The following is a 13,027-nucleotide window of genomic DNA, read 5'->3' as shown; positions in this document are numbered from 1 at the left end:
GGGTGTGTGCTCGGCTGCCCCACTGCCTCCTCCCCAGGGCCGGGCCTGACCCCACACTGCCCTGGAACCCCGTGTGGGTCCCTCAGCTGTGCAGGCCTGCTCCGACCTGCTCGTGGGGTGCAGATGCCAGCAGCCAGCCGGGCCCCACCCCGCGGGGCCGTGGGGCGCGGGGCGGGGCGGCTCTGGGACCCAGCAAGAGATCTGCCGATGGCACGGCGGGTGCAGTCCTGCCCGGGCCTGCCGGGGCTCCTGCAACCCGGTCGGGCCTGGGGTCTGCGTCTTCCCACCCGCCCCTCGGTGCCCAGCGTGGGAGCTGAGTCCTGGGGCCGACAGGGTGAGGTGACCAGATGTGGCAGACCGGGCAGCCGGAGCTTTGGGGAGCAGATGACTGGGGTCTTCAGCCACCACTTCTAGCCAAGTGACTGGGGAGGGGGTGACCGATGCAGGTTCCTGGGCCCCCAAGGCACCCACCTGGAGACGTGGCAGCAGGACTGGAAGGGTGGCCGGGGTGAGGCTGCCCCAGGGGGACTCGGCGGGTGAGCAGTGCCCCCCCCCCCGCCACGAGGTCACTCGCTCGCCCGGGGCCCTGGGTGGGCTGGGTCCTTCCCTGCTCTGGCCTTGCTGGTGTCTGCTGTGGAAGGAGCTGGCAGAGCTCTGGGCCGGGGCCTCAGCCCAGATGGGGCAGGACTTTGTTGGAAGGGCCTATGTACGCCTTGGGCTGTGCCTCCCCTGCCCTGCACCCCCTAGCCTGGCCAGCTTCCTGCAGGGAAACTGAGGCGCGGGGCCCAAGAAAAGCTTGCCCGGAGCGTCCTATCTGCATCTGCGTACCTGTCTACACAGCAGGACTGGACTGGACTGCACGGGCGGGTGGTAGTGACTCAGACATCCCTGGGCGGGCGGGCGTTTCCTCTCCCAGTCAGCTGCTTGGGCTGGGGCGGGGGCGGGGGCGGGGGGGGGGGGCTCTGGGGGAGGGGCGGGCTCCCCAGCTCCTTGAAGCCCAGGGGGAGGGACCTGGCCCAGCTCCGGGCCTGTGAGGGGGCCGCCCATCCCTCTGGTGGGGCTCCAGGCAGGCCTGAGGAGGAGGAGGCCAGGGCCTGGCAGCGGAGGAGGGCTGTGGAGGGGAGGGACCCGGGAGGGCAGCTGCAGGGAGCACCAGCTGGGACCTTCACTCCTGGGCAAGCTGGGAGGACTTCTGAGCTGGGTAAGCCACAGCGGCCGTGCTCTGTACCTGCCCCTGCCCCCTGCCCCCTGCCCAAGTCCAGCCCTTGGGCCCCTGCCCTCTTCACTGCCTGAGGGGGCTGGGTGGGGGGCTCGGGCTGCGGAGCTCGGCTCTTATGTCTCTGGCCCTCTGCCCTGCCTCAGCCTCAGCCCCAGCCCTCCTTAGGACAGGCATGTCAGTTCACGGCAGCCAAGGCCGTGGCCAGGCATAGCCACTGCCATCCCAGGACAGGCAGGTCCCCAGGCTGGACCGTGAGGCCGGGGAGGGCTCCTCAGGCAAGGCCAGCTCCCCTGCAGGTGCCGCATGGGCAGTGGGGGCCTGCAGGGGTGGGCAGGATGTCTGGGGGGTCCTGGCCTGTCAGCTCAGAGACAGAAATAGGTTTGGGCCCACCAGTCCCATCTGGGACGGGCGGGACTGTGGGGGCCTTTCCTTTTGGCTGCCGGGCCCTTTGGAGCTGGTGGGCTGGTGTGCCCCCCCCCCCATGCCTCAGTTTCTCCAGGTGCAGAAGGAGAAACGCTGGGCCCACCATTGCCCGCCTAGTGCCACAGCTCAGGGGCGTCCTCAGACTGGGTGGGACGTGCCCCTTCCCAAGAGATCTGCCCTGCTCCCCGTCTCCTTCCTGCACTAGCCCTTATTATGCACCTACTGTGTGCCGGGCTCTGAGCGCTTGGGGCCAGAGATGAGGCGGGGTGGCCACACTGGGCCTGTGAGTCGGCAGAGGAAGCAGACGTGAGAAGTGCCCGGGCCGGGGAGAGAGCCCGGTCTGGGGTGCGGCTCCAAAGGTCTGGGGCCCAGGCCTCTGCAGGCGGGACTGAGGGTGTCCTGGGGCTCGGCGGACGGGGCTGGGCATCTGGGGGCGGGACAGGGTGGTGTGGAAGTGTCCAGCTTGCAGCTGTAGCAGCAGCGAAGCCGGTGGGCCAGGACGCTCGCCCCCAGGCCAGGGCAACCAGGCAAGAGCCGTGGGGGCAGAGGCGGGAGCCGAGCTGGCCTCCCCAAGCAGCACGGTTACCCTGAGCCAGTCGGGAAGGGGGGCAGGCCCTGGCTGCCTGTGGGTGTTGCTTCGGGAAGTCTGAAGGTCTCATGACCGGTCAGCCGAGCCCAGCACTTTCCTCGTGAAGTTCCAGGATGGGGTGAGGCCCCAGCGTGCCGTGTGCCCGTGTCGGCCCTGGGCTCCAAGCCCAAGGGCAGTGTCCCCTGAGGGGAGAGCTGACTCAGGCGCCCCCATGGCTCCCTGCCTGGCTGGGGGGCCTTGCCCGGGACTGTGTACCCGTGCTCGAGGGAGGGTTCCCGAGCCAGGCACACACGTCAACACCCACGGTCTCATAGGCGCATGCACGCACGCACCCACCCGTGATGGCTTCTCGGGCCACCGCTGCCCTGGCGGCACGCAAACGCCCCCACCATCCCTGGCCCGCCTGGAGGGCAGCCAGTCTCCGTGCAGACTTGGGTTTTGTTTAAGCAAAGTTGCCCCACCCATGGCTGGCCCTACTCTGGACCCTCCGAGCACCCCCACGGCCAGGGGCTGACAGGGGAGCCCTACGGGCAAGGTGAGCGCGGGGGAGTCATCCTGGGCAGACACCCCACTGTCTGCATCCCCCTGCACCTGCTCCCCCTGTCAGCTCACCTCACCTTGGCTCTGCCCTCTCCCCAGACCCACTTCCTTGAGCCCCGCCCTAGAATATTCCAACATTCTAGGGAGTGAAACTTTTCGGCTGACCCAGGTGCGTACTCCCCTCACCCCTCACCCCAAGTCCTGAGCCCCTCCTCCCCGACCCTGGGTACAAGCACCGGCCCCAGTTGGATGTTACAGTCACATCTGAGGCCACGGAAGGGTCAGGGTTTGGGGCTGGATGGACGCGGCAGGGCCCCGAGCCAGGAGGAGGCCGGGGGAGGGCCTTTGGGGGGACACCAGGTGCCAGCAGTCAGAACCGCTGGGCTGGCTCAGCCTGTCGCCCCTGCAAAGTGGGGGTGACTGTATTTTTAGTAGCCATTGTTCCAGACGACCGTCGGGGCTGGACTGTCCACAGAGCCTGTCTGTGGGGCCGCAGGGGGCAGGGGGCGGGTCAGGCAGAAGGACAGGACACCTTCCCCTGCAGTCACTGCTGAGCGGGGCCCACGGGCATGGGGGCCGGTGGGGCGAGGCTCTGGGGGGCACTGGGGCCTCCTCCCTCCCCGGGGTGCGGGCCCAAGGCTGGCAGCCTGCTGGCATCAGACAGGCGGGATTTCCTCCTTCCTGTTTGTGCGTCCCTGGGCCCGAGCGGGCCAGCCAGCGGCTGTGCCTAGGGGGGTGCAGGAGGGCCTAGAGCCCGAGCCCGGCACCTCCTGGCACCTCCGTGGGGTGCGGCCTGGGGCCGAGCGAGCCACCTCTTAGAGCCCGCTCTTCACCCTGCAGGGGTGTGGAGCCCGAGGGGCTGTGGTGAGGCTGGTTCCCAGCGAGGGGCGTGCCCCGGCTTCCGTGCTGTCAACACCTTTCCTCACCCGGGCCCTGGACGCCCACGGGACACTCCTGGAGTAGATTTGGGGGTGCAGCTTCTCAGGGCCGGGGATCCCTGCTGCACCGCGGGAGGCTCCCACCGCCGCGCGCCCCCATCCCACCCACCCCACCCCCAGGCACAGGGCGCCCAGCTGGCAGGTGGGGGTGGCCCTTCCCAGGCCTGTGGGACTCCGCCCCGCTGCCTCTCCAGGGACACGCCCGGGGAGAGGGCGGTCGCCGGCTCCTGTTTTGTTGTGTGACTCAGGGAAACGGGCTGCGGAGGCTCTGGGCGAGGACGGGCGGCCGCGAGTTTCTGGGCGGGCCGGTGACACCTGGCGGAGCTCCCCCTGAGCGGCCTCCCCCCCCCCCCACCTCGCCTGATGGCCCGGGCCGCACCCCCGACCAGACCCTTCTTCTCCCCACGCGCTGCTGGCTGGGGTGGGTGGGCACCTGTGCGTCCCCTCGGCCCCAGCCGTGTCACCAGAGCTGGTGTGAGATCAGTGCGTTTCCTCTCGGGATGTTTAGTACGATTCGGGGGCGCCGGGCTCAGCTGTGTGTGTGGGAAGGTTCTGAGCTGATCGCTAACTCATCACAGAACCGTCTGGTCCGCTCTGCAGTGTCCGCAGGGGGCTTGTCTGCAGATAACCCAGTACGTCTGAATGTGCACATTCACGGGCATAAAGTTGATGATTTCCTCATTTCAACTTTATGTAGAATTTTAAAGATTCCCTTTTTAAAAAAATTGTTAATGGTTATTTTTGAGAGAGAGTGGGGAAGGGGGCACGTGGGGAAGGGGCAGAGAGAGGAGGGCACCCAAGATCGGAAGCGGGTTCTGAGCTGTCAGCACAGAGCCGGACGTGGGGCCCGAACCCACGAACCTGGGCCGAAGTTGGACACTGGACCAACTGAGCCGCCCAGGCGCCCCTTAAAGATTCTTTATCGGGGAAGAGTACAAATCCTAAGCGTGAGGCTTGATGCATTTTCCCCAAGTGGCCACACGCGTGTCCCCAGTGCCCCTGTGGAGAAGCAGCTGTCCGGGCGCCAGAGGCCCTTCCCCCCAGGCTCTGCCCTCCCCAGAAAGCTTGTCACGTGAGTGGGCTTGTGCCTGACGGTGAACGGCATAGACTAGACTTCCGTCTGCACTCCTTTATCCGTCACGTCGTCGCCAGAGAGCATTCCATCGGACAAATAGCCACGGCTTCTCCTCGCTCCACTGCCGGTGGACATTTGAGACTTTCTGGTTTCTGGTACTACCATGGTTCCAGGATGGGCATTCCTGTACCTGTCCTTTGGGGAGTGCATTTTTGGGGGCATGCCCTTGGGTACGGAGCTGCTGGGCCGTAGAGCAGGGTGGTCAGACTTCAGTAGCTACTGCTGGCGGTTTTCCAAAGTGACTGTGCCGGGGCACCCAACGCCCACATCAGGGTGGCGTTCCCGTCGCCCACGCGCGGGACAGCTCTCTGGGAGGTCCCCCTTGCCCGTTCCCGCCGTTCCCACCGTTCCACTGTGGCAGTGGAGCGGTATCTCGGAGCTCCCACTGGCCGCTGTCCTGAGGACCCAGCACGCCGTGCGCCTTTCCGTAAGTTAATTCACGGCTCGGCGGCGTCTGTTGTGAGAACTTGCCTTTCCAAGTTCTTCTCGCCCCTTCTTCCACTGGGTTGTCTGTCTTTGCCTTTTGTGTCGCACGAATTCTTTGTACATTTTGGGTAGGAGGCTGTGGTTTGGTAAGCGTGTTGCAAATCTGTGCCCAACCCGTGGCCTGGCTGCTCACTCCCTCAGTGGTGTCTTCTGACGAACAGAAGCTCTTCACTTTCGCGTAGACCACTTGGCCATTTCCTTCAGGGAGCGCGCTTTCTGTATGCCGGTTAAGAGTCGCTTTCCTACCGCAAAGTCATTTCTGTTGATCGCCTGGAAGCTTCACTGTTAAGCCTTCCACTTTGGAACGACAATCCCCGTGACGTTAATACTTCCTGTGGCTGACGTAAGGGTTGACATTTGTCTGCACGGATCGCCAACAGACCCAGCACGAGGGACTGAAAACACCTATCCGTTTCCCACAGCTTCGTGTCTAGGAGTCTGGTTCTGGGATCTTTGTTCTGTTCTGTTGGTTTTAATTTTAATTGGTTTAATTTGTTCATTCATTTTAAATGTTTATTTACTTATTTTGAGAGAGAGCGCGCATGGGGGAGGGGCAGAGAGAGAGGGGGACACAGAATCCGAAGCAGGCTCCAGGCTCCGAGCTGTCAGCACAGAGCCCGACGCGGGGCTCGAACCCACGAACCGCGAGATCACGACCTGAGCCGAAGTCGGACACCCCGCCGACTGAGCCGCCCGGGCGCGCCTGCCTTGATCTTTGAAGGGTGGTTTGCTGGACGCGGGATTCTCGCTTCACAAGGTTTTCCCCTGAGCAGCTTGGGTGCCTCGGGCCGCATCCTCCCGGCTCCCAGGGCGTTGGGCGTGGACCGTGCCGCCGAGCCCGTCACAGGCGGGTCTCGCTTCTCTGGCCACTTTCGCGCCCTTCTCCTCCTCTTCAACCCTGCGGCCCGGATGCGTTCGGGGCCGGGCCTCTCTCTGACTGGCACGCTGCGACCGCCGCGTACCGTTGGAAACCACATTTCCTCCGCCTCTCTCTCTCCTTTCCTTCGACTGCTTGTGTGCTGCTGGGCTGAACGTGGCCCCGCGACCTCACGTGCGCTTTCGTTCTCTTGAACCTTTTTTCCTCTGTTCTCCAAACTGGACAATTTCTTCAATCTCTTCTTCTTCTTCTTCTTCAAGTTCTTAGTTTACTCATCCTCTCGGGAAACTTCTCCGCGATTTTCAGGAATCACCAAGGGTCCCTGCAGACTCTTTCCTCCTCCTCGTTGCTGGCGCCCACATGGCGTTTGCAGACCTCCTGACGTCCTTGGCTCTGTTCTTGCGTCCCTTTCCCCGTGTTTTCCTTCGTGTACAGGCCGTGTCTTACGAGTCCACGTTTGGGTTTGCTGTTCCTGCACGATCCAAGGGATCATAAACCGCGCCACCATCAAAATGGGCTCTGAATCCAATACGAAGATGACTCTGGTGTGGTCTTGTCCATTTGGCTCCTTTTTCCCGAATTTCTGTCTTAGGTACGGTCGCCTTTCCGGGGTGAGCAGCATCAGTGACCAGCTGCTTGCGCTGAAGTCGTCGGGCGGTCATGAACTTCCTGGTGCGGGTCATTGCTGTGTGGTTCACGATTGCGGCCGAGCCTCCCGCAGCCAGGGGGCCGAAGAGACCAAAGCGGCCAGTTTCTCTTCGCTTTCGAGTTTTTCGATTCTTTCTTCTGGCATCTCAGTTCTGATATTGAGTCCCAGTAGTACATTTTTCAACTCCAGAATCTCTGTGTAGCTTGGTTGTCACTTGCACGTCTTTGCGACGACGTCTCTTCACTAAGCCATCGTACTTTCCATTTCTCGTAGCTGCTTGCAAGTCTGTGCTCAATCCAACACCTGTGGACGTTCAGAGAAGTTCCAGCACTTGCTTGTTCCTCCGTATGGATCATACTTTGCTGTTTCTTTGCGTGTCGCGTAACCCTCGGCTGACTGCTGGACACCGTGGGTTCCGTACCGCGGCAGCCCTGCACCCCGGCCTCCCTCGGGGCTGGGCGCGTTCTTTCCTGCGTGTTTGCTTACTGACTTTCTTGGACTAAATCCGTGAAGTGTGCCTTGTCTGAGCTCCCCTCGTGCAGGCTCTCTGCCATCCGGCCTGCGCGTGCCCTCAGGCCCAGCGTCCGGGATGGGGCCACGTGTGCACGAACGCGGTGCGTAGACTCTCCGGGGCCCCTCCCCCCGGGCCCGCCATCTGGTCTCCGCAGCCCCGAGGCCGCACTGACTCAGCCTCTCTCTCCGCAGTGTCTGGCCGGCAGCTGCAGTCTGAGGACCCAGATGCAGAAACGGAAGAGGACCCCTCTGTAAGCAAGGCCCGGAGGATGCATGCCCTCCCGACACAGCCCCCGCCCTTTGGTGGGCCTGGGCAGAGCCCCCCTGATTGTCCTCTCCTGCCAGGTGACCGAAGGGCCGGTGGACGAGATCGTCCGGCCGAGGCCACAGGGGTCCTCGCCGGTCTACGAATGCACTGCTGAGGGTGCCGGCTTCGGACTCCCGGTAAGCCTGCCGGACGGAGACCCACAGGCTGAGGGAAAGTGCGGGTGTGGGGCCACAGGGGGCCGCGTCTCCTTCGTCGCCCCGTGTGGGCAACTGGCACCATTTGTGCAGCCACACGGCCCTGCCCTGCCCTGCCCTGCCGCCCCCTGGGCCACAGTTCCAGCCGTTCCCACAACCTGATCTTCTGTCCCTCGGGACCCCTCCCTTCAGGTGGCCGGGACGCAGTTGAGAGGGCGCATGCGTGCGTGTGTGCATGCGGGGGAAGAGAGCCCGCACTCTGGACGTGCACACACGCCGTCTCGCGGAGGAGGCGCGGGGGGGCGGGGGGTGCCGGGGAGGGGGCCCGGGGGACCGAGGGAGGCCCGGGGGGCGCCTTCTTGCTAAATCCTTGTTTTCTTTTATTTCCTCCTCCCCCTCCACACAAAACCCCAGTTGCCGTGGGGTTTGCCCTGGGTGCGGGCGCTGGGGCCTGGGGGCTGGGCCCGGTCGGGAAGCACCAGGGCCAAGGGCCGCCTCCCCGCCGCCCCACGCGCTCAGCTTCCTGGCACGCGGCACCGCTCCGGGCCCCCCGCGTGCTCAGGGCTGAGGCAGGTGGGTGACCCCTGGCATCTGTGCCTGCAGGGGGAGGACACAAGGAGAAGGCGGGCTTCCTCGGGCTCGGGGGGTCGGAGGTCCTGGTGGAAGCGAGACTCGGGAGACGCTCGAACGTTTTCCAGGATGAGTCGTCGGCAGGTGGGTGTGGCCGCGCCCGAGGGTCGGGGTGGGGGGGGCCCGCTCTGGGGTGGTGGGAGTGGCGGGTCGGAGCAAGGAGAGGGACTTGCTTGTCGCTTTTGTCAGGCGTGGTCTGCGGGCAGGGGCTCCAGAGGCTGCTCCGGGCTTCCCCTGAAACCTACGGGGGTGGGGGGGGGGAGCAGGGACACCGGGCCGGTAGAGCCAGGCGCGTGGGCCTCGGTGTCCCCGGCTGTGTAATGGGTGCAGCTGCTTCACAAGCCAGGGGCGAGGCTGGGTTCCGGGGGCTCCCTGTGAGGAGGGCGCACTGCCTCCCGAGGCGGCCTGCTCTGCCGTCGGTGGGTCAGCACCTCTGAAGCCGGCTGGGACCGGAAGCGTCCGCTGGGTCTGAGGTCAGGCTGGCCGCACCGTGTGCCGTGCGCCCCGGGGGCTCCTCAGAGAGTATCAGCCACGCTGCACGTCATCGCTGCCGGAGTGTGTGAAGAAGGAACGAGACTTTGGCCGCCCAGCCGGAAGGCCAGCCTCCTCGGCCCCATCGGGCCTACGGGGCTGCCCCCGAGTCCTGGCGGGTGGGGGTGGGGGTACGAGGAGGCCGCTCCCACGGGAGGTGGCTTGCAGCTGGCTTCCTCCGGAGCTTGGACACACAGCCTGGGCTCTGGCTGGGGGCTCCTCCTCTTCCCCGCGTCACCTGGATGAAGGGCGGGACTCTGGAGTCCCCGTGTGCAGGGCAGGGGGGCTCCCAGCACCGATGGCCACAGCGGCACAGGCCGATGGTCGCCACGGCCCCTGTGTGCTTCTGATCCAGTCCGTGCAAGAGGCGACAGAGGTGACGCTGAGGACAGACGTGGAGGCCGGAGCCAGTGGCTACAGCGTCACAGGGGGCGGGGACCGAGGGATTTTCGTCAAGCAAGTGCTGAAGGATTCCTCTGCCGCCAAGCTCTTCAGCCTAAGAGAAGGTGCCCTGGCCGCCCCACCCCTGCGGTCCCCACGGGTCCCACCAGGACGGGAGGGCCCCGGGGCTCAGGACGCCCCCGAGGACCCTGCCAGGCCCTTTCGGGCTGAGCCGGGCTTGCTCTCTGTGCGGCTGGGTGGCCTCCTTCCCACGCAGGGCTCCGTGCAGGGTGGGCCGGGCTCCCCATCAGGGGCCCCTCTCACACACCCCTGTATCTCTGGAAGGAAGGGCGAGAGCGGGGAAACTGAGGCCAAGGGCCCACTCTGTGTTTGTCTAGGTGATCAGCTGCTCAGTGCAACCATATTCTTTGACAACATTAAATATGAAGACGCTCTCAAAATTCTTCAGTACTCAGAGCCTTACAAGGTTCAATTCCAAGTCAGACGGAAACGTCCTGCCGCAGGGGATGAGGAAGGGGTCTCCGGTGGCGCTCAGCACGGCCACAAGGACAGTGAGACGCAGGTGAGGCTGGGCCCCACCGACCGCCCTGCTCCCGGGGCCGAGGCTGAGTGGGGGGCGCCCTCCCCTCCCGCATCTGTCCTGTGAGCCCAGGGCCCTAAAATTCCCATGCTACTGCTGCCACGCTCCCTGTCCTTGTATTTCAGGACAAAGATGTCGCCGATGGGTGCACAGAGACCCCCACGAAGACTGTGGAAGGAAGTGGAGACAAGGAGAGACTGATCTCCAAGCCCAGGGAGGGCAGGGGCAGGCCGTCCCAAAACGAGAGGCTCTCCTGGCCCAAATTCCAGTCAATAAAGACCAAGCCCAGGTCAGGGCCGCGGAGGTCACACAGCTCTTCAGAGGCCTGTGAGCAAGGACACCCACCTGACATGTCCCCCACGAGCACAGACACAGAGGCCCAGCTCCCAACAGAGGAGCAGGAGCAGAAGGCAGGACCGGACGGCCAGCGGAGGAGAAGGTTCCTGAACCTGCGATTCAGAGTGGGCTCAGGGAAGGGTCCAACACCGGGGGCGAGGCCGAGCACAGAGGTCCAGTCCGGGGTCCTAGAGGAGGCAGCATCCTGGGATGACGGCCAAGAGGGCGCCAAGGCCAGCACAGACAGGACGGTGGAGGGACCAGAGGGGACATCAGCTCTCACTGCCCAGCAACCCGTGGAGCCAGGCCGCCCCAGCGAGGGAGCCTTGGGGGACGGGGCCAGCGTGGCACCCAGGCGCCGAAGAAAGACAAAGGAAGTGAAGGACCAGGTCGACTCTGTGTCAGACGGGAAACCCAGGATGGACTCAGGCCCAAAGCCAGGCGGAGACGGCCACAGAGAAGCAGTCCAGGGCACAGAAACTGGGATTGCCACATCGGCTCTGCAAGGCAAAGTGGACACACAGGGCCGCCAGCCGGAGTTCCAAATCCAAATACCCGATGTCAAAACGCCCAGCTTTGAATTCTGCGAAGAAACAATGCCAGACAGAGAAGCGGGCACAGCAGCACGACTGCAGGGACCCAGACACGGAGGTCCTACAGAAGAGGCCACGGGCACGAAAGAGCAGCCTGACCACAGACCGGGGCCACAGGTGGCCGGAAAGCCTGCAGGGCCCCTGACAGAACGGGAGGAAGGAGGAGGAGAGGGAGCTGAGGCAGGGCACGGAGAGGCACACGCCGAAGACGGGGACACACACGCACAGGGCAGGCAGGAGAGAAAAACTAGGTTCAAATTCAAAACACCCTCATTCGGATGGTCTCCAGGAAAGGACATAAAATCAGGTCAGGAACAGGACAGAGAAATAGAGAGCACGCTCACGACTCTGACCGCACAGACAGGTGCCAGAGTCAAACAGTCAGAGCGGGAAAAAACAAAATCAGACACGCCCGAGCTAGACTCAGGAGCCACAGAGGCAGAAAGACAAGGTGTTCAGACAACTCAAGCCGATTTTACTCTGGGAGAAAGGGAGGTGGCCGCCAGAGACAGCAAGTTCAAAATGCCCAAGTTCAAGATGCCATCTTTCGGTGCCTCGGCGCCAAGCAAGTCCTTGGAGGCCGCGGTGGACACGTCCCTGCCCAAAATCCAGGCGAAAGTGTCCCTGCCCTCCATGGAAGCTGACGTCAAGACCAGGGATGTGACCGTTGAGCTGCCATCTGGTGACTTAGAACTCAAGACATCCATGGTGGGGGAGAAGGTTCCAGAAGGCCCAATACCTGTAGTGGAGCTCCATGAACCCTTGGTAGGAACCGGAGTCAAAGGGCACCTGCCCGAGGTGCAAATGCCCAGCATGAAGATGCCGAAAGTGGACTTTAAGGCACCCCAGGTGGACATCAAGGGGACGAAGATGGACATCAAGGGGCCCAAAGTGGACCTGAAGGGCACCAAAGGGGGGGTGAGCATGCCAGACGTGGATGTGATGCTGCCGAGCGCAGATGTGGACGTCCAGGCACCCACCGCCAAGTTGGAGGGTTATGTTACCCTGGGAGACAAGGAGGTGGCCGCTAGAGACAGCAAGTTCAAAATGCCCAAGTTCAAGATGCCATCCTTCGGTGCCTCGGCGCCAAGCAAGTCCTTGGAGGCCGCGGTGGATGTGTCCGTGCCCAAGATCCAGGCGGAAGCGTCCCTGCCTTCCATGGAAGCTGAGGTCAACACCAGTGATGTTACCATTGAGCTGCCATCTGCTGACCTAGAACTCAAGACTTCCACGGTGGGCCAGAAGCTCCCTGATGTTCAGGTGCCCGAGCGAGAGCTCCAGGAGCCCTCAGCAGGAGCCGGGTTCAAAGGGCACCTGCCCAAGGTGCACATGCCCAGCATCAAGATGCCCAAAGTGGACATCAAAGCCCCCCAGGTGGAGATCAAGGGGCCCAAGGTGGACATCAAAGGACCCAAAGGGGAGGTGAGCACCCCTGACATGGATGTGACCCTGCCCAGTGTGGAGATGGACGTCGAGGCACCCAACGCCAAGTTGGAGGGTGACGTTACCCTGGGAGACAAGGAGGTGACCGCTAGAGACAGCAAGTTCAAAATGCCCAAGTTCAAGATGCCTTCGTTCGGTGCCTCGGCGCCAAGCAAGTCCTTGGAGGCCGCGGTGGACGTGTCCCTGCCCAAGATCCAGGCGGAAGCGTCCCTGCCCTCCATGGAAGCTGAGGTCAAGACCAGGGATGTGACCGTTGAGCTGCCATCTGCCGACCTAGAGGTCAAGACTGCCATGGTGGGCATGAAGCTTCCAGAAGGCCAAATCCCTGAAGGGGAGCTCCAGGAACCTTTGGCAGGAGCCGGAGTCAAAGGACACCTGCCCAAGGTGCACATGCCCAGCATGAAGATGCCCAAAGTGGACTTTAAGGCACCCCAAGTGGACATCAAGGGGCCCAAGTTCGACATGAAGGCCCCCCAGGTGGACATCAAAGGGCCCAAGGTGGACCTGAAGGGCCTAAAAGGGGAGGTGAGTGTGCCCGACGTGGATGTGACACTGCCCAGCGCAGACGTGGACGTCCAGGCACCCACGGCCAAGTTGGAGGGTGACGTTACCCTGGGAGACAAGGAGGTGACCGCTAGAGACAGCAAGTTCAAAATGCCCAAGTTCAAGATGCCATCCTTC

The 13,027-nt window shown here is 63.6% G+C and overlaps 1 protein-coding gene across 1 annotated transcript in view; it reads left to right on the top strand.

The window, feature by feature from the left end:
• Positions 1-207: 207 nt before the first annotated feature.
• AHNAK2 (AHNAK nucleoprotein 2) overlaps positions 208-13,027 on the top strand; it is a 17,918-nt gene continuing 5,098 nt past the window's right edge. The window contains exons 1-9 of the mRNA XM_040478453.1: positions 208-334; positions 464-536; positions 987-1,201; positions 7,562-7,620; positions 7,715-7,813; positions 8,435-8,545; positions 9,348-9,498; positions 9,772-9,998; positions 10,100-13,015. Coding sequence (XP_040334387.1) covers positions 208-334; positions 464-536; positions 987-1,201; positions 7,562-7,620; positions 7,715-7,813; positions 8,435-8,545; positions 9,348-9,498; positions 9,772-9,998; positions 10,100-13,015 — 3,978 coding nt within the window. The remainder of the gene's footprint in view (positions 335-463; positions 537-986; positions 1,202-7,561; positions 7,621-7,714; positions 7,814-8,434; positions 8,546-9,347; positions 9,499-9,771; positions 9,999-10,099; positions 13,016-13,027) is intronic.

The sequence above is a fragment of the Herpailurus yagouaroundi genome, unplaced genomic scaffold (genome assembly GCF_014898765.1).
Source record: "Herpailurus yagouaroundi ecotype Mexico unplaced genomic scaffold, PumYag 141, whole genome shotgun sequence".
NCBI classification, from domain to species: Eukaryota; Metazoa; Chordata; class Mammalia; order Carnivora; family Felidae; genus Herpailurus; species Herpailurus yagouaroundi.
The sequence above is the reverse complement of the archived record's forward strand: the minus strand, read 5'-3'. Positions and strand labels throughout refer to the sequence as shown.